The sequence below is a fragment of the Amblyomma americanum genome, chromosome 3 (genome assembly GCF_052857255.1).
Source record: "Amblyomma americanum isolate KBUSLIRL-KWMA chromosome 3, ASM5285725v1, whole genome shotgun sequence".
NCBI classification, from domain to species: Eukaryota; Metazoa; Arthropoda; class Arachnida; order Ixodida; family Ixodidae; genus Amblyomma; species Amblyomma americanum.
In genome coordinates, this window is record NC_135499.1 from 137,549,906 (window position 1) to 137,570,519 (window position 20,614).

Consider the following 20,614-nt stretch of genomic DNA (forward strand, 5'->3'; position numbering starts at 1 on the left):
TGCGATCCCCAGTGCCGCCGGGTACCTACCGTTGATTCATTGGGTACAAGCTTTCCCCTGGCCTTGTGTTTGGCTTTTTTTTAGGGTGAAATGCATGGTATATGGGTCTTTTACCACAACTTGTGCAGACGAAAATACCCCTTTTCATGGCACTATTTAGCCAAAGCTTCCCTCGCGCCATAAAAAATTATCATGATAATCATCTGTTTCGTTTAACGAAAACTGTAATGCTTTCCAAGGTATCCATACACAAGGGCCTTCCAGTTATCTTGGTAGCTTGAGTGAGCCAGTGATGTTCCATACGGATTATTTTTTCTTTTCAGATAATTTGAGAACTAAAATTTGTGAAAAATGGATTGTTTACGGAGTCTCAGAGAATTTTAAAGACCGAAATGCCTCAATTTTTCCAAACCGCTGGACCTTTCATGTTGCAGCAGGCGAAACAGGGTTCGCAATACGCAATTTTAGATCTTACTGAGGGGATTTTATTGTTTACGGTTATGAGACATCACTAGGTGTTCTATTCAGTAACAAATGCTAATATGAGATTCCTCACGCTTCAAGAACTGAAGCTTCTAAATATGCGGTGCAATCGACATGCTTTTCGTCAGTTCCAGCATAGACAGTAAAGATCACTAATTTATCCCTAAGGAAGAATATTAAGTTTGCGTGTGTGCAGGTGCCGAGAGCTATCCCATGCCGTGAAAAGTAGAAATCATGGTTTTCTGAATACTGCTTAAATAACAAACTTAAAAAAATGGAATCTGTCTCGTTGAGTATTAGCATGAAATGCATTGCAGGAAAGGTGTACCGCATTTTATGACAGCTCATGGATGGTGGTGGGTACACAATGATATATGCATGGGCCTTTGAGTGCTGAAACTGCCCCTGTATTTGCCCACTTCAGTTCTTCGAGCTAGGGAGCGTTCATAGACAACCTAGCCACCTTCGTGGCTTGAGCTGCCTCCAACACCACTTTTCTTAAACAGACATCGTGCTCGGCTTCCTTCACTCGACTTACCTCTTCTAGTTTCATCACAAGCACTCAGAAGTTGTCTTTGCTAATAAAATAAAATGCCCTTGATACGCACAATTTCAATTAATCTGCCTGCTAATGTCGTATTTGAGCTACAAACAGCAAAATAAGCGTCAAAAATTGAGCAAAGGCAAAAAATAAAATCAGCAAAAATAGAACTACTCCTTGACCACGAATATATCTAGTTTTTTTTGGACGAAAAAAAGAAATGAGTAAATGCACAGCAATAATCAAAACACAACAAAAAATGCTTGAAAATTGCTTTTAAAGAGGCTTGGCAGGCATACCTTCAGCAGCTTCATACAATGTTGTTTCCTCAGCTTCCGTCGCCACTGACGCTGATAAAAAGAGCAGAACAAGTTATCAGGCAGAGCGCAAAACTACCATGAGCATGAATCACATGCTTAGCGTTGATTAGCGAGACATGAGTAATGAACGTGTTGTGAACACATATTAACAGAAACAAAATAGCAATCTTTGCTTTCGGGACAAACATCACTACGTTTTTTCGCAACCTATGAGGGGCGCAATAAGCGGATACTGTGATAACCCGGTCAGCTAACATAGCTTTTAAATTTCTAGGCCATATACTAAACGCTCTAAAAATGAATTCGCAAAATGATTTCACTTCATGAAGCCAGAGAGTTTTCGTGTGAACTCAAGACCCTCAATTTGAAGGCTGATTTCTGAGGAAGAGAACGTTTAAACAGAATTAGTTTGCGTACAGATGAGACAAATACAACAAGTGCGCGAAGCAGTCAAGCTTCTGTAAACGTTTCGCATTACACCTCTACACGCAGTTGGGCGCGTACCTAGTGACAAGATTTGGCTCTCTTACTTTCGTGAACTTGAGGAGACTTTGTTTCGGGCAGGGCATCTGCAAAAGTAGAACAAGTCTTTTAGGAGACTATAGTAAAGGGCCAGAGCTGTGTAAAGGTGGCCATGGCTTATCCGGCATACAACGCTACTTCATCCACGACGCACACTAATCGACGATTTCCCTGTACAAGCCATGCGTCTGGTGCCAGCATTCAGGGCCACGTTGTCTCAGAAGGAAACCTAGAACATAATAGGGATTGCAGAGAAGTCCCAGGTAAAACGCGTCATGGTTTTCGAGGCATGATTAAATTATGAGCCGCCGCGGTGGCTCAGTGGTTATGGTGCTCGGATGCTGACACGAAAGGCGAGGGTTCAATCCAGGCCGCGGCGGTCGCATTTCGATGGTGGCGAAATGCCCGGGTTTCGAACCCACCCGCGGCGGCTGCGTTTCAGTGAAGGCGAAACGCAAAAGGCACCCGTTTGCTGTGCGACGTCGGTGCACGTCAAAGATCTGGCTACATATCCCACACTGCTGCTCGTTTACTACACTTCTGGTAGCCCTGGCGCCCTATAACCCTCATCTGGACGCCAGCCCATGCCGGCCTCCCTGGCAACGAGGAGGCTCATTCCTTAGCCCGGGGTCTCACATTCCGGGCGTTAGTCGAGCCCCTTGTACGGGCCGAGGAGCGTCTGCTTTCCTTCCGTGATATTCTCTCGTACTACCAGGGAACAACGAAGGGAGTACGCACCCCCAGCCCCATCCCCATCCCTCATCATAGCGCAGGCCGCACACTGGCGACGACTACAAACTCTGACTGCTCCATACCCCATACTACTACATGACCGATACCCAGACCAATTCACTACAAACTCGGACTGCTCCATACCCCATACTACTACATGATCGATACCCAGACCAATTCCCCTCATCATGCAAGCTTTGCGGAAAACCAGGAGACTTTCTACACACCCTGCTCACATGCCCCGCCTTCCCTCATCCCCCATCACCGACTGTGGCAGAGTCTTACTGGGAGACTCTTATGAACGAAACTTCTCCTCAAGACCAGCGCCGGCTCATATCCAGTGCTTTGAGAAGGAATGCTCTTCAAGGGCTATCCTTCGTGTTGTAGGGGTACCTCCTCATAGTGAGGGAGCATCCATGTAGGGGGCTTCGCTCCCCCCCCCACCCCCCCACCATTTACATCATCGTTAGCAATAAAATTTTCCACCACCACCACCACGTTACAGATCCCCAGGTGGTCGAAATTATTCCGGAGACCTCCACTACGGCACCTCTTTCTTCATTTGTTCTTTCACTCCTTCCTTTATCCCTTTCCTTACGCGGCGGCTGCGTTTTTATGGAGGAAAAACGCTAAGGCGCCCGTGTGCTGTGCGATGTCAGTGCACGTTAAAGATCCCCAGGTGGTCGAAATTATCCCGGATCCCTCCACTACGGCACCTATTTCTTCCTTTCTTCTTTCACTCCCTCTCTTATCCCTTCCCATACGGCGCGGTTCAGGTGTCCAACGATATATGAGACAGATACTGCGCAGTTTCCTTCCCCCCCCCCCAAAAAAAAAACAATTATTACGGCGCGGTTCGGGTGTCCCCCCAGATAAGCGAGACAGTTACTGAGCCATTTCCTTTCCTCTAAACCAGTTTTCATTATCATTTCATGCCAGAGGCCCGTGTATTGTGTGAAGTCAGTGCACGTTAAAGAAAATTGGTAAATTGAAAAATTGGTTTTTGGGGAAAGGAAATGGCGCAATATCTGTCTCACATAACGGCGGACACCTGAACCGCGCCGTAAGGGAAGGGATAAAGGAGGGAGTGAAAGAAGAAAGGAAGAAAGGTGCCGTAGTGGAGGGCTCAGGAATAGTTTTGACCACCTGGGGATCTTTGACGTGCACTGACATCGCACAGCGCACGGGCGCCTTAGCGTTTCGCCTCCATAAAAACGCGGCCGCCGCAGTCGGGTTCGAACCCGGGAACTCCGGATCAGTAGCCGAGCGCCCAAATCAAGTTAAAAAACCCCAGGTGGCAAAAATTATCCTGATCCCTCCACTACGACGTCCCTCATAGCTTAAGTCGCTTTGGGACGTTAAACCCCACTACACCAAACCAAATTAACTCATGACACTGATATCCTCCTGCTCTTATGTGCACTGGCATTGCGGATACCCACTGAGTGCGTTTCATATATATTTAGTATCACAGTGGCCCACCGAGTACATACCGTGATAGGAATTGCACCACATTTGCAACTTTACGATGCGCACCTCGCTTTAGGAATTGCTGTGGCAGCAGTGAAGCAAAAAATAGAAAAATGATGTACGCACATGTAGCGTGAAAGCTGGATGTGACGCATTGGGAAAAAGACATAATTGTTTTTTTTTCTTTCATGACACTTTAGTTTGCATAAAACTCGTAGGCTACATCTGCATGCACCAAAATTTACGCTACATGCCGCGACACGGGAACATGTGCGTTCTCTCCTTTACCGCAGTAAACAGGACATAAAAAGTAATGGTTTGATGACCCAAAATAAAGCTTGCCTTATTCCTCGGGGCACAGTAACAACCAATAAGGAAAAAAATCGCAATGGTAATTCAAATAGTGAAGTATCGGTTACGTACTCGGTGCCTATAGAACCACGCAGGCTCTCATATGTAGCCTTACGCATATACCGAAAAAGCTGAATATTAACTTTACCGTGCTTTGTTCCACATCCTTTCCGGCGGATATCTTACTCTAAAAGCACTGCAGTGTTTGAGAGAACTGCAGGTGTTCCTGGAAGTTGAGATTAACTGTCAGGCTTAACCATGGGGGTGTTAGAGAGACTGGTCCTATGTCTCCAAAAAGAGTCCGTTTGTCAAAGAACAAAGCACTCCAGTTTAAAACCAGCGCAGTTGCTAAATTAAGCAAGTCTAAACAAAAACTAAGAATTTGTGAGACATTTATATTGTTACAGTACTTGACGCAACGGCATTTGCACAACAACGAAGTTTTCGAGGATTGGGTCAGTTGGTACTCCTCGCTGCTGTGTTCGTTTCTGTCTAACAAAATCATGTTTTGGTGCCCTATACATGTACAGACACCCTGGAAAACCCGTCTAAAGTTATAGATTGTCAGCGAGCGTTATTTGCAAGTATACACTCAGTCACTTCCTACTATAATGCAGGAAGCCGCATGCAACTCCGTGGGCAGCGACGATTTGCTTGAGCAGCCATCCCAGCTTAACGCTAAGACGCCCGTGTGCTGTGCGATGTCAGTGCACGTTAAAGATCTACGGGCGGTCGAAATTATTCCGGAGCCCTCCACTACGGCACCTCTTCCTTCCTGTCTTTTTTCACTTCCTCCTTCATCCCTTCCCTTACGGCGCGGTTCAGGTGTCCGCCGATATATGAGACAGATACTGTGCCATTTCCTTTCCCTAAAACCAATTATTATTATTATTATTGTTATTATTATTATTATTATTCACCGCCAAAGTACGCTGGAGCGACGCCAGGGACCAGAGAAATTCTGCACCGCACCTGGTAGGTCGTCCTCTTCGTTCTGGGTGCCTTCGCCGGCATCGAGCTCGCCGATGGTGTTGTGGACAACGGTGCCGACCTCTGCGGTCGTCGTCTCCGGTTCGGCCCTCGACGCGGTCGTGGTGGTCGAGCTGGAAGTCGTCGTGGTCGTCGTCTTTTTCGTCCTCGTCGTCGGACGCTCAGTACCCGCACGTCGCCCGGCCTCCGGAGGCCTGTTCTCGGGCCTCACGGCGTGAGTCGTCGCGCCGCTCTCGTCGCCAGTGCGCAGAGCATGTGCCCGGGCGCGGTCTGCGTTCAGCAGTCAAGCGCAAACTCTTACGAAGGCGCAGCTTTGGCTGCGCAGGGCTTAGGGTACTTCGAAGGCGAAGCTACTTAATGCGCGGGTGAGTCAAGTGAAGACATGACAGGCAACACGGAGTAACTGCCGGTGTGTTTAGAGTTTCCAGATGTTGACAAGCCAGCTTGACGTCACTCGTCTGGGTTATTATCTTTTAAGCCTAAAAGCCAATTGTCTGTTACCTCAGGATTTCTCACTGTAACGACCAACGCGGTACGAATTCCTGTCGTTGTTTAATGATTGGTCTAGTAGGGTGGACAAAAAGGAGTCGCAAAAAAACTGGTTTAACAGGAACATAATTTTTTTTGTGCACTGGAATCGAGTGTGTCATGTCTGAATACGTAGTAGAAATTTTTCCCCCGCAAGAATTTATCCCGTGGTATTTAACTAGGGAACCAAACGAACAACAAAAACGGAATTCTGTCTAGATATATAGATGTATCAAAAACTGTTTGAACGTTGCAATGACTGAAAAATCTCGGTCGCTGCGGACATTTCATGAATAGCAAACTCAAACTGAAGAAACTATACTTCCCATTTACAACCAAAGAATAAAACAACGGGAAAAATGATGGAGACCTTTAAAACAAAACGTAAAACGAAGGGAGAAGGCGCTAGGCTCAATAGCAACTCTTCCCACAAGCACCTTGAGTGGCTGCCTAAAGGGGTTCGGAAAATTTTCCAGATCTTTGCGTGACTGCATTTCTTCTCATTACTTGAAAAAAAAATTATACAGCCGGGCATGCATTCATTAAATTCATGGCGTCTTTCGGATGCAAGTGAGCGCAACCTTTTGCGGCGGCGCCACGGTTCATCGCCATGTAGGTGGCCACGCCAGCCAAAGCAAACACGACCAAGCCAGCCAAAGCGATCGCTCCAAGGTATTTCCTGCGGCATGGGAGGTAGGGTGGGTTTCCGAAGGAGGCGTGAAAAGAAAAAAGTAGGCGTTAGGTATAGGGATGCAAAACTATCGGAAAATTTACTATCGATAGTATCGATATTTTTTGTGAAGCTATAGATAGTGTAAAAACCATCGATAGTTATACTATCGATAGACTATTAATAGTACTATCGATAGTACTATCGATAGTGAGACTATTAATAGTGCGACCGTCGACAGTAAGACTATCGATAGTAAGGCTGTCGATAGTAATACTGTCCATAGTAAGACTATGGATAGTGAAACTATCGATATTCTGCATTCGTTGCCCAGCGATATTGCCTAAACATTTGCGATACCTTGTTGGTTTGACGGTATTATGAGGCTTAATGCCTGAAAGAGACTCAAGCTAGGAGGGGTGCGTTGTGCAGTTCTCCGAATGATTTCGACCAGGTGTAGTTCTTTAATGTGCAACGAAGAATGCAACAAGACGACGCAAGAATAAGAACGAACGTTAATTGCTGTGGCCTCATGATAGCATGGCACATGCACTGTGCAAGCCTAGTGCATTTTTCTTCTACACGCTGAGCTGTATACAAGTTAACCAATTTTAAAGATAGCTGCCGGTGTTGTGAGAGCTTGCTAGAGTTAAAATAAAATGACTACCACTTGAAATTGAGACGCAAAAGCGGGACAATTCAGCATAAAAGGTTGCTGGGACAGTTCGAAATTATTATCGATAGTGGTGACGATATAACTATCGATACCACTATCGATAGTTTTTTTACCATCGATAGTTCGATAGTGACACAACTATCGATCGTCTTGCATCACTAGTCAGGAACGTTACAATCAAATAAATTATCATAACAAGCAATCGCAGCTGTCTGTCTTTTTTTCTTATAACAAGAAGAGCTATGCAAACTATATTTAGTTTTTCCAGATTGCACGAAATGCCATCGGCTTCTTTCACATTTATTTCAGCTTATCAGCGCTGTAAGTCCTTCCAGGCTTGTACAGGAGGAAGCTCTCAATAGTTAACAATGAGAGGACTTGTCGAAAAAAATAAAGAATATGAAAACTAAAAAAACAGCAAAACTAAAAAGTAAAATAACAGAACACAAGTACATAAGATGCCGGAAAGCAGAAAAAAGGGAATTTCTAGGAAGAAGATCTCTTTTTACCAGCTCTTCTTTTCTTCTCACAAATGTTTGCACCAGTCACACTTACCGTTTCGCTGTTCAAGAAAAGCAAAAGAGAAAACACATGTGGAAAGTAAAACAAGACGCGAAACTATAATTAAACTAAACAACTCGCAGAACAAAAGAAAAAAAAACCGGCAAAACCACATGTGTGCTACAATGCAATACCCGCGGAAAAAGGGGGCCTTTAAGGTACTAATACTGAACTGAACTGAACTGAACAATTGTTACGTTCTTTCCGCAGATAAAACCTCAATCTATACATTCCTCCTCAAGGAAGTCGTTTATCGCTAATTAACTATCGAAAATAAAAAAAAGTGACCAAATTAATTGGCGTTCTGCCTCAGACCGGTTGACGCCTTAGTGGGTAACGTATGTAGGTATTATAGTTTGTCTGCTGCTGAACGCTACTGAATATGATTCCAGGCAAAGGTCACTGATGAAGTCCTGGTTTGAAGGAACACCGAAGAGCACTCGAATTTTTTAAAGAAAGTAAAAATTGATTCTCTGGCTCTATCCGGTTATGTTGATGTTTCTCGGCAACGAAGTATGCATTTATTGCTGAGAAAATTGAATTTAAAATATCTCGCGCCACTCGAATCAAATTGGTGACGTAAACACCGAAATGTGCTCCATGATTCCCGTTTTGAAGTTAGTGCCAGCACAATCTAGCATCCGGGATTTCCAAAAACTTTGTCGACGCACCGCCGTTGGCGACATATGCCCTTTATTTTTTGTTCGCCTTTACTGGCATATAAAAGCTCCGCTTGTAGTGAATGTATGGTCGTCGTCGTTAGAATAAAGTAACCTGTCGCTACAGACCAACTTCAATTTCTCCAGTGCCTCTTTAAAGAAGAATGAATCTCGCGCGTCTGCGTCTATTCGCGCATACTTCATGGCACTCCAGCTGAGCGCTACGGAGAAGTTCGCCGCACAACTCCCGCGCTCCTCAGTGGGAAAGTGGCGCCATCTCGGGGTTTCCGTATAAACCATCAAGGTTAGAATCGCGTGGAACGCCGCTTTTTTTTTTGATGCGGATATTCTCCGAGCGTTTTAATCGGCAGTGCAAAATTACCGCATGCTTTCCAGCGAATTGATCTTTAACCACCGAATGTGAAAAAGGCGAGCGCGTTTAGGTCAGCAAGAAAAATGCAGTTCAATGAAAACGAAAATAAAACAGCGTTACGGAGCTCCTGTGAAACTTCCTGCACTGGAACCAGAGGATAGCTTCGTTTTCTTGCGTTTATAGGTGCGTATCTATCAAGGAAGAAACGCGTTTCATCCCAGACGAGTTCTTCAGCATATTATATGTTGAGAGTTAAAGGTGAGTTTTCGAAATACCATCACTAACAAGAAATGTTTGGTTTTTTGTTTATCCATTGATATCTTTTCTATTTTTGTGTTTTACGTGAAACAATGACAGTGTGAGTACCAGCTGTCGCCCCACCACGGAGTGATCTGCTGTTTTTGTGCTACAATTCAATAGACTACATTGCGTTACAATAACCTACGCCGACTCGTTGCGAAACTTAGACTTCAGGCTGTCCTCTCAGGAATAAACGCCACAAAATCTTGTACATTTATTTTAAAGCGATTACTGAGTTTTGCGCTCTTACACGCACGGTATAGTTTCATGGGAAAAATGCGAATGCAAACGCACTGACCATGACAACACGTTTTTTTCTTATTTTCATGAAAGATATTCCTGCAAATATCATCCCTCTGAAACTGTTCAACGATTGTAGCGGTCCTTCAAGAGCCCGGTATTAATAGCAACAGTGCCTATAGCTACTGCCAGGCAGACCTCTCCTGTTCCATTAAAATCCCCTCCCTCCTCCTCCTCCTATAGCTACTGGAAGCAGCTCGAGTTTATCGAAAAAAATTCTTCGCGAACGGTCAATACTTACAAGCTGGGGAAAGATCACTTGGCTCATCTTCAAATTCTGAGCCTTCGTCTTCTGCAGTAGGGACGAAAAACTTTTAAGTTTTGGGGTCGATGAAAGCACCCATAGCATTTACGTGCTGAACGTTTGCAAATGAATGGGAGCGTTTTTTCTCCTCAGGTCCAGGACTGGCGTAGCATTGCGATTCTTTTTCTTCCTATCCGAATCCGTGTATACCTTCCACCTCTTCAAGTGAGAGGCGTTAGCGACAGCTGAGCGCGGGCTTCGCTCATACCAATAACGCTAGCTTCAAAGAATCAGAATGAAATATCTGATAAATAGAATTCCACCATATTAGCCCAGAATGCTTTTTGGTATAAATACAAAGCGCCAACTGTTGTTTGACTCAATATGAGTTCATTTCCGCGAGTTGTAGTGACGCCTGGTGTACATGGATTGTGTTTGAAATCACAATTCTTGGATATGCATCTCTTGAGGCATTAAAACGCGTACTTTTCTCCATGTTTGTCTGCGGTCAGAAGGCTGCTTTCACAGCATCAGTGCAAAATTACCTTAATTTTTAATGCATCAATATGATCAATATACTACCGGCAACGCGACGTCTTGAATAAACCCGTGTTGTTGTTCATGACAGCCTTATTTATTACCATAGGCAAATCCAGAAATTCGGAAACAATAAAGTAAAACACCTCGCTTCAGCTTCCGACTTGTCTGCCAGCGCTGTAACTGCCAGCCGAGCAGTGCGTTTTGAAGTGAGTTCCGACTACAGCTGGGGCTTCGTGAGTCGTGTATCGAACGCATCATGCAGCTTGTACATAATCTTAAACTAATCAATACACGGCACGGCGCGCAGGCAGACAGGAGCTGTGCTATTTGCGCCTGTCAATCCATAAGCCTTAACAATGAAAAAGTAATAAACAACCAGTACTGAAATACATCAGTTAATTACGTCCGTGCTTACCATATTGATCTTCGAGCGCTTCGCTGTCGTCATCGTCTGTATAGGAAGAAAGATAGCAATTTTAGTTGCACAAAATCAATACCGCTTTTCCTTAGAAAACTTCTCCCTCGCCATGGGTAGTACAACTTCATATTAAAACGTTATTGATCTGGTTATAGCTGTTTAGTTTATTTCGAGTGAGAGATATCAGAACCAGGTTACAAGCAGAGAATTATGCTTCATTCGAGACTTATTTGGGTTGGACTTCTTTGGCTGCGAGACAATCTCCCACAAAAGTCGTCGATATCCTATTTATTTTTATAGTTCTCACCTCTTCATAAGAAAGTGCCTCTATGTTTACTAGGTTTGCTGGTCGAAGAAAGGATATTGTGCTCTATTATTCTGTAACCTCAGCAGAACAAGACCCCTTCGGCAAACAAACTGCCTGTCGAGAACAAAGAATTCTCGATAGCGTAGCAGTGGTCAGATAAATAGCTTTCGAAGAAAAAAAAAGTGCACCACGTATCTGGTGCCAAGTAACAACGTTAGTTTAGATGCCCCCTTTCCATGAAACGAAGAAGCGACTGAGGAGCGTAACATTCCTCTGCAGGCCATTAAGATTAATGGCTTACTACATGCAAAATCAACACTCTCTGCTAAGAGGTAAACCGAGTGGTATCGAGATTAATTTCCGCTAGGCCATAGATTCCACTACGGCGACATCTCTCTTCTTTCACCCACATCTTTGTCCTTTCTCTCATGGCGCTTTTCAGGTGCCCACCGCGAGTGAGTCACTGCGCCTGCCTGTTCCTCGAAACCAACTAGCTACACAGCCAAACAATCCGAGGGTTCTTTAGCGTGCACTGAAATCTCACGGCGTGGGCGTTTCTGCATTGCTTCTCCATCGACGTGCTACCGCAGCCGCATACGCGATTGAACCAGCGACCGTGAGTTGTGTGGCTAAACGCAACAGCCACTGAGCCACCACGGTGGGAATCCTGCAGAACGCAGGCGGTGGTACGTTCTTACACTCCATGCCCGGTACACTTGCGAAGCGAAGCGCCGATGATGGAGCCCTGTGCCTTGTGGTTCTTCTTCTACGGAGCACACGTGCAGCGCGTGCATCCAAGCTTCTTTTTCTTGCTTTATATTTCTTTCAGTTCCGTTTCGATTCGCAAGTATACTGGCCGAAGCTTGTGAACAGTGCAGTTTCGTTAACAGAGAATGCCTGAATACTAACCAAGGAAAACCCAGTTTCGTCTTTGACTCCGTTTTGTATGCTGCCATATTGTGTGTGTGTGCGTGTGGGGGGGGGGTACCTGCAATAATACCGGTTCCCATAAATCGTTTTCACTTCAGAAAAGAGCCCTACGTGCAATGTGGGCAGGCCCAGCTAATAAAACAAATATTTGTGAAACTTTTCATGTTCGCAATCTTTCTCATTGTAACAACTTGAGTTTGGCGATTGATATTTTCTATAAAGTCAAGCAGGATTTCGTTTATTTTTATAATATGCTTATCTTTCTAGGAATGTAACACATGATTTACGCGTGGTTTACTCATCCACTACAAGACCTGGAGCTAACTATGGAGTCGAAAGCATACGTAGCCAAATTACAACCTGTGTAATGCGTAGCTAACTCTTGTAGAAATTGCTCATGAAAGAGCCAGTGTATTTGTAGCTGAGAAATAAAAAAAACTGAAAATGCGTTTTTCTTCTTTATAATCTTCATCAATCTGAAAAAGTGCTAATATTTTGCTAATTATTTTTCGTTTATTTGATACTGTTTATAATTAGATAATGTCATTTCACAGCGTATCCAATTCGTCTACTCTAATATGAGTATTTATTTTGAAATGCGCTTTGTTTCTCACAAAATGTTTGTGTGGCTGTCTTACTGTTCAGACAGTTCACCATTTAATTCCCTTGTTACTGCGTAGATTGCAACTGTGATTTTCCTACGCCTTTAATTTAATTTTTCACTTAATGCGTGTGTTAATCTATACAGTGTTTTGCTGGGAATTTTTGGCCTGTTCAGCCACCAGTGTCAATATATATGATACGTGGTGTAGGCCACCTCTGGAAGCATGCTTTGTGTGCCTCCTCTGGCCTCTCCTCCTGGCAATATTCAATATAATCAAATGAAATAGTACACACTACTACTGATAACGCTGTGTTCAGGCTGGAAGCATTGGGTATTTATGGACAGAGTTGGAGACTAGAGAAAAAAAAGGAAACAAGGAAGGTTAACTAGCCTCACTTTCTGTTGGCTACTATACACTCAGGGAGGAGCGTAACAGGACGTAGAGGACGACACTGGTGTGATATGATTCAGGGCAATCGTTTCTCATGACTGGACCTCAGGAATCTTGAACATGCCACAAAGGCACTAGAAAGGTATCTTAAGTGAGGTTTTTTTTTGTTCAGGTTAACTCTTCGGTGGCTGTAGAGAAAACGGTCCGAAAATTGTGCTTACTGCGTGGTCTCTTTACGTTTGCCTTTCTACTTCCCGGCAGGGGGCTGGCTAGCGCAGTATCATTCCTCCAAATCAAGCAACTGCGATCAGTCGTTTCTTTTGTACAGGAGATATTGCTTTTTAAGCTGTGTTCAGAAGAAGACATATTGCTTTCGTTGATACGTAATTACATCAGAGATTCTGAATATATTTCGTAATAAAATGGATTCTAAAGTAAAAAAAAAAGGGAAACCTTTTGGTTCGCCGTGTTTCATGGGTCACATATATATACGCGTCCAGTTAGAACAAATGGCAGCTTCAAAAGGAAAACGTTACCACGTTGACGTGCCTATTACGCCATGATATATTTCTCCGAACACTTTGCACCTACGTGGCGAGGCAATCTTGGGCTCCTCTTTTTTTTTTTTGCTTCGCCACGATATTGCTCTGAGAATGTTTCTTGGAATGATTACGAGATTACACCTGTAAGAACTCCAGCAAACGTCTATGACGAACAGCGCCGCGGTGCCAAAAACAGCCCGAGGCGGCATTCACTGCGCGTCAAAAAAGACGTTAACGACATTCCATCGTTGCCAATGCAGTCGGCACGCTTCACAGGGCTCGACAGGGAGCATGTTTCAAGGAACACGTGAAAGAAGTTCGTGACTTCCCTACGCGTGGTGAAGCGTGATCTTAGATTGCCTTGCGTTCGGTACGCGGCCCAGAAATAATTTCCACCGGAGGTCCAACGGCAAAAAGATGCTGGGACTACGCGAACATGATACCGACAGTAATCTGCGAGTTCACGTATACACGCGGACCGCGTAGGGATGCTATATTCGTTAGGAGTGAGCGCAAAATTTACTGAAAACAGACACATTTCATTTATTTTAGAAACCAGCACTGTTGACAGCTTCCTACTTATGCTTCCGAAAAATAAGTCACGAAGTTCGGTTACATATGCTAGTGTTGATTATTCCATTCATGGCAATGGGCTTAGAGCTGGTGTTAAGTCTTGTCGCCTGCTCTTCTCTAGTGTAAATGAATTGTTTGGTTAGATAACGAAGTAAATGAAGCACAAAACGAGAACACAAAAAATGAAAAAAAGGAAGATTGGTTTTTGGGGTAAAGGAAATGGCGCAGTATCTGTTTCACATATCGGAGGACACCTGAACCACGCCGTAAGGGAGCGAATGAAGGAAGGAGTGAAAGAAGAAAGGAAGAAAGAGGAACCGTAGTGGAGGGCTCCGGAATAATTTCGACCACCTGGGGATCTTTAACGTGCCCTGACATCGCACAGCACACGGGCGCCTTAGCGTTTCGCCTCCATCGAAACGCAACCACCGCGGTCGGGTTCGAATCCGGGAACTACGGATGAGAATACTAAATTAAAAAATAAAGGCAGGATGGTTGCAACTGTGTGACTTGAGTGGTTAGTGTGGTTAATGACCACGAAAAAAGTAGACATATTAGAACTGATATATTAGAGTGGATACACTAAACACTGCGTTATCGCAGCAATGGCCAAGTGGTTGAAGCATCTGTCTCGTACTCGGGAGGTACTGGTAGGTGCGAGAGGTGGTTGTAGATGGGAGATGCACCAACTGGAGTGTGCTCAGTCTGGAGGATGCCCTGAGGACTGAGAACAGCTGATTCTGTAATGAGTAATTAAAGATTGCAGCACTGTAATACCGATACAGCTAATGCAACCATATTCTGAAAACCGCTTCGTTACCGCAAATTGCTCGACTACTGATCCGGAGTTCCCGGGTTCGAACCCGACCGCGGCGGCTGCGTTTTTATGGAGGAAAAACGCTAAGGCGCCCGTGTGCTGTGCGATGTCAGTGCACGTTAAAGATCCCCAGGTGGTCGAAACTATTCCGGAGCCTTCCACTACGGCACCTCCTTCTTCCTTTCTTCTTTCACTCCCTCCCTTATCCCTTCCCTTACGGCGCGGTTCAGGTGTCCAACGATATATGAGACAGATACTGCGCCATTTCCTTTCCCCAAAAACCAATTACTATTATTATTATTACCGCATATTGCGTGCGACAAGAGACGAGATACTCGGAGTTCGAAAAAAAATCAGCGGAAGAAAATTGAAAGATAGGAAATGACGCACTTAAATTACGAAGCCAATTAGAGCATATATCCGTCGTCGTTTTTCGTAATTCCAAACCAGTTTCGCCGTCCCATGCGCTTAGTATTATTGCGTTTGGACTGAATTATTACAATGTGATTCTCGTAAATCAGTAAACGTTCCCCCAACAATGTGATTCTCGTAAATCAGTAAACGTTCCCCCAGTTCATCATTCGAACCTACACGTGGACCCCTACCTTCTGACTCGCTTCGGAGAAAGACGGCCGCTTAGTAGAGTGGAAATACTGCAGTCGCTTGCGGGGATGGTATTACCATATTTTATTGCATTCTGCGTTTGTACGTCTATACTGCTACGCTTTGCGAGCAGTCATTACCGCAAGTGAAACGTAGACTTCAGGCTTTCAGTTTAAGATGCCCTAAGCTCGCACTCCCTTCCACATTTATTCAAAATAGGGCTATCTTTCAGGACGCAAACCACGAAGCTCCGCCGGCAGAGGGTTATGAGATCGTGAGCTCTCGCGGAAGAAGTAGTCAGCTGAGACGCCCTCCGCGTCGTTTCCGGCCAATTTTTCTGCCAAAAATAGGCAGGCGCGAGTTCACCCAGCTTTCGACTGGCTTTTGGTGGCAAGCGTATAGGCATAGCGTGGATGTTCTCAGTAGCCGCCCAGCTCTTCAGAGAAGCGCAGCCTTGCCGTTCTTAGAGCACCATGGAAATCCGTCTGCTGCTGACGCCATTGGGAGCCCTGCTGGTCGCCTCCACTTGCTGGGCGGCTCCAGAGAGCGGCAGGTCGGATGAAGGGTGCGCGCTGACGACGTGCATTCCCGAAGAATGCGAGATGATGGGCTCCGTTTGTGTCGAGAACAGCTGCGGACAGTTGGAGTGCGTTAGCCGTAAGTGAACGATTTTCTGACCAGTTTTACAGTCTAGACAGATTGGAGCGGTAAGTGTGGTGAGCAGTTCAGTTTTATACGCTAAAGAAGTCTTCTCTCTTGGTATAGTGGTAAATATAACGAAGGTGCCCGTCTTATAGGACATTTGTAATGGACATTGAAACGCCGTGAAGGCACGAACAAATTAACTCTCGAAAGGTACATTGCCGAAAGTCATATTCAAAACCTGTTGCCTGCCCTGAATCTGACACAGCGGCCAGGATGATCAAAATGACCGCTGTATAGGTTTTTGAGACAAAAGAAGGTAATATGGAATCCGTAATAGGTCTCCGTTTTAATAAATCTGGCTGAAAACATTTGACGCGGTTGCTTTCCGGTCGAATACAAAGCGCCCTCACGCAAGTGCAACTTTAGGGAAAAAACAAAATAAAAAAAGAAAACGTGTGTTCCTGCAATTTTGCGTGAACCGAAGCCGGGCGAGTTGTCAGTAGCGGAGCATCAAGAAGTCTTGTCATTGTACAGCGCTTAACTTGCAATTTAGTGAAGCTTGAGTGAAAGCTAACTGCTCAGTTTATAAGCGATGATGAAGCTTCGCGGGATGGACACTTCTACCCGGTCGCTTATTCCTACCTTCTAACCTGTTTTCTTTTTTTTTTAAGCAACAGCCCTAGCATTTTGGAATCGAAAACTCAAAAGAATGACGCATATTTATAGGAGTGTGCCACAATAGTCATATGGGCCGAGAATTGGGCGCTCATTATGCAGAAAGGACTGCGAGCGAGAACTGAGGGGGGGGGGGGGGAAGCTTGGTCCCGGCGGTTGGAAGAAAAGCGTAGGTATTTTGCTTCTACCTGACTTTCAGCTGCTTCAATCGAAAAGGAATGCTGGGTTCAAACGTACGTACATGCTCGGAGCTCTGAGTATGCTATACGACTGAAACCTTCTTTTTTTTCTTCGCCTACAAAAATTATACAAACAATAAGTTCTTATTCACAGACTGAAAAACGCAGAATAATAATAACTCACAGAAGGTAGCGAATTGGATTTGCTGGTGCAACAGCTGCTGAATGCAGCGTCCATTGTGCTATTGGGCAAGGAAAAGGTCATTTTACGCTTGCATCATCGAACTATTCGGCTCGAACAACTCATACAGGCAACCTGCAGTGTCCAGATGGCACTGCAAAGAAGAGCGCGTTTGGCTGATAGCATTACTTGCCTACGTGCTCTCGACGTTGCATAGTTAGCTGATGCACGCCACGTGTGGTTTCGACAGAGCGCGGGAGCTCATGCCTAAAAGGGCGGGCAGGTGGCGTACGATGGAACGACAGGGGTGCGTAAAAAATGCTTGCTCCTCTCGCTAGGCTGTATTACGGCTCTGCGATATACACGGCAAACTTCATCGCAAGTTACGTATACGCTCGCGAAACGATCGAAAAAAAAAAGGCTTTGTAAGTTAGGGCTCGCCTTCCTTTTTGCGCAGTGTTCACCAGCTACGCTCACTCATTTCGTCCGTATATATTTTGGCGCACAATTGCTTTCGATGTTTGTCCCATGCCGCCTGTCTTTTTTTCTGCCCACGCCGCCGCTGCACCCGCCAGAAAGCACCGCCCACCACGCGGGCCAGTGTCCCTACGTGGGCACGGCACCCGATGCAGAGTGCGAGGACGGAGCCTCGGACACGACCTGCGAGAACCTCGACTGCCAGAAGCAGGGAAAAGTGTGCTGCCCGGACAGTTGCGGATACATGCGCTGCACCTGAACGCAGCACGCTTTCTTGTGCACCTGACGATCGAGAAATGGAGAATTGGCGCGCACTGGCATGCATATAGAATAAATGTGGTATCATGAACGAAATCATCGTTTTTCTGTCGTGCGGCAGCTTGTCGGCATGTCGCTAATTTTCATGGCCCCTCAGCGTCCGACCGTCAACGATGTAGGGCTGGATTTGGTTAGCACGCAAAGCCCGTTTGGTCCAGAGACATTTCGGCGGTCAAAAGTGCGGGCCTAACCTGCTATGCAAAATTCCTTTTCTATTCGTTATTTTTCTGCTTCTAATTAAATTAAGCCCATCTTAGTGGCACAGACTAGGACACTTTTACTTTTGGCCTCTTTTTTATATTTGTCCCACCATACAATTATTGTTAGCCCTGGTCGTGAATAGAGGAACGAAGGTGTTTTCCGAAAGAATGCCCGACCTTACACATGAAAAGTACGCGGTAACCTGCATCTCAAAGATTAAGATGTTCTTTTTTGCTGGTTCACTGTATGTTTGACTGCAGTTACGATGAAGACTTTGTGCTTTCTCTTTTTGAGTCCGGAAGTTATAGTCAACCGCATTTACAGACTACCTAATTCAACGCTTGTATAATGCACCTTCTTGGCATCATCATCATCATCATCATCATCATCATCATCATCATTATTATTATTATTATTATTATTATTATTATTATTATTATTATTATTATTATTATTATTATTATTATTATTATTATGTCATAATAATCATTATCATCATTTGTTCGCTCTCATAGGTCCCGTTAGGGGAACTACATAAGGGAGGGGGCAGGCAGGAGTGGTTAGTGGTCCTTCGTACAATCAAAGAGCAAATAATTAACAGAAGAAAAAGTCAGGTAAGATCCCTTTCAGTTAACATATAAACATCAAGCAAGCAGCGTAGCTTGCACCTCAGTTCATATACTATGACTGTCACGTGACTTTCAGTGGACACCTCTTTCATTGGGGTCGATTATTTTTCATTGCATGTTTGCTTCAAAAAACGCCGATAACTTACGAAAACGAAAGATAATCTCTGCTCAGATTGATGTCACCACCCGTAAAAGTACTGGATAAGTGATGAATTCCAATTTCATGTGTGCTCAGAAAATTGCGCAACAATACAAGAAACATACTTTGTAGTTAAACTTGTGGCGAATCATAGACTACCCGGGTGGCAAAATTTGGAGGGCACATTTAAACTCCGCCTTAAGCGCATGACGCGATAGCGTTAACGGGTTAATGGCCATATATGCGGAAGTGGTCATTCTCGGATACCTCAGCACCGTGAAAGGTGGCTTACTCACACTCACTCTCATAACCACTCACTCGGACTCATGTCCACAACTGAGACTCGCTGTCATTCACTCACACTCATATGCGCTCATTCACACTCACACTGATTCACTGGAAAGTCCGCAGTACATGTTTGTGCGTGAACAGCGTCCTTCCAGAGGCCTTTTTTCCTGCTTGGTGACAACCAAGGGAATGAGAGATTTGTGGCCGTGGCCGACGACGCTCGTGGCTCCCCTAGAGTACGGCCTAACCCGCGCAGATGCTGTGATGAGCCGCCCGGGGCTTTGTCGGGATCTTTGGCCAATTTTCACAGTTTCGCTGCTAGTGGAAGCGGTCGTTTATCACGTGTCATGCATGGTCCGAACCAATGTTACGCACTTCGGCTCCCGCGCTTCATGCTGGGACGATGATTGTCCGTTTGGCGTTTACCCAATATGCTTAGACAAACTTTTGAAGATGTCTGAGTAACAATAATGAATTTGCCGTGGTAATAGTTTTGGATGTTGTCTAAGTATCAATAATGAGCTTACCTCGACAGTTTGAAGTTTTAAGTTTATTTTCATTTCTCTAAGAAATGAGGGACCCGAGACAAAAAGTGAACGTTAATTCACTTGAGGGCGCTCGGGCTCCATTACATGGCAAAACCTGTGACGCGTCCAAGAGTCTGCATGAACACATTAGGCGCGCGTGGCGACTATGAATACCTTTTGCTGCGTAGGAAATCGGGAGTGGTTTTGAAAGGTCGAGGGCGTTCCTTCGCCGAAAGGAAAATGGCTGGATTCGGCCGCAAGAACATATTTGCGCCGCGAAAGAGGGATGCAAGGAGAAATGGCTATTATCAGTTCCTTTACAATTAAGAGCCCCTTTGGTTTACTTTAGGGCATGGTGAAGAGCAGGCCTGGCTTCGTCTAGCCAGAACAGGCACTCGTGACCGATCTGCTGACATGCCTGTGTGCAGCAAGTTTGTCTGCAATACACATCATCCCTGTCTGAAGGAGGCCGGACACCCTGCGCATCTGACTGCGGCGCAACGTGTTCGCCACTCCCGGGGGCGCGCGTCTCCCCGTCAGGACCGCAGAGACAGTCTGACAGCTCCGGCAGCGTCGTGCGCGCCGTCACGAAGCGGCTGCACGCCGTCTTCTTCGCCAGCTATCGCGCGCAAAAACAACTAGACCCATTGTTCTATTATTCTACGATTATGGGATGCAAGCGCACCTTCATAAATTCTCTAGGGCGCAAATTTTGCGCGTTACTGATGATGATGATTATGGATTTTTATGCGCAAGGGCGTCAATGGCCAAGGAGCGCCATGGCACAAGGTATTTTTCGATTACTCAAGGTGGGGTCAAAGACCCATTTTCCAATCATTTCACCCCCGATAAGCCGAACACCTGACCAGGGGAAAGCTTGTACCCATGTATCACCGGTGGGTACCCGGCG

At 45.2% G+C, this 20,614-nt stretch overlaps 2 protein-coding genes and 1 long non-coding RNA gene across 3 annotated transcripts in view; 1 reads left to right on the top strand and 2 right to left on the bottom strand.

Moving 5' to 3' along the window:
- Positions 1 to 6,611, bottom strand: part of LOC144123347 (uncharacterized) — a 19,435-nt gene extending 12,824 nt beyond the window's left edge. Inside the window, exons 1-4 of the mRNA XM_077656198.1 lie at positions 6,519 to 6,611; positions 5,392 to 5,679; positions 1,875 to 1,913; positions 1,324 to 1,374 (exon numbers count right to left, since the gene is read on the bottom strand). Of these exons, the coding sequence (XP_077512324.1) occupies positions 1,324 to 1,374; positions 1,875 to 1,913; positions 5,392 to 5,679; positions 6,519 to 6,549 (409 nt within the window). The 5' untranslated portion in view covers positions 6,550 to 6,611. The remainder of the gene's footprint in view (positions 1 to 1,323; positions 1,375 to 1,874; positions 1,914 to 5,391; positions 5,680 to 6,518) is intronic.
- A 3,106-nt stretch (positions 6,612 to 9,717) lies between these two features.
- On the bottom strand, positions 9,718 to 11,765 carry LOC144123348 (uncharacterized). The gene is made up of 3 exons (XR_013313069.1): positions 11,684 to 11,765; positions 10,676 to 10,711; positions 9,718 to 9,768 (listed from the first exon to the last, which is right to left on the bottom strand). It is a non-coding gene; the product is annotated as an uncharacterized LOC144123348 (long non-coding RNA).
- A 4,082-nt stretch (positions 11,766 to 15,847) lies between these two features.
- On the top strand, positions 15,848 to 17,936 carry LOC144124983 (uncharacterized). The gene is made up of 2 exons (XM_077657982.1): positions 15,848 to 16,102; positions 17,701 to 17,936. Exons 1-2 carry the CDS (start codon positions 15,919 to 15,921, stop codon positions 17,859 to 17,861), a joined length of 345 nt encoding a protein of 114 aa, XP_077514108.1. The 5' UTR covers positions 15,848 to 15,918; the 3' UTR covers positions 17,862 to 17,936.
- Positions 17,937 to 20,614: the final 2,678 nt, after the last annotated feature.

Excerpts from the sequence above, each read along its gene's own strand:
- LOC144124983 (XM_077657982.1), top strand. The coding sequence starts at position 15,919 with ATGGAAATCCGTCTGCTGCTGACGCCATTGGGAGCCCTGCTGGTCGCC. Across the intron at positions 16,103-17,700 it reads ACAGTTGGAGTGCGTTAGCC|AAAGCACCGCCCACCACGCG; the intron begins GTAAGTGAACGA and ends TGCACCCGCCAG.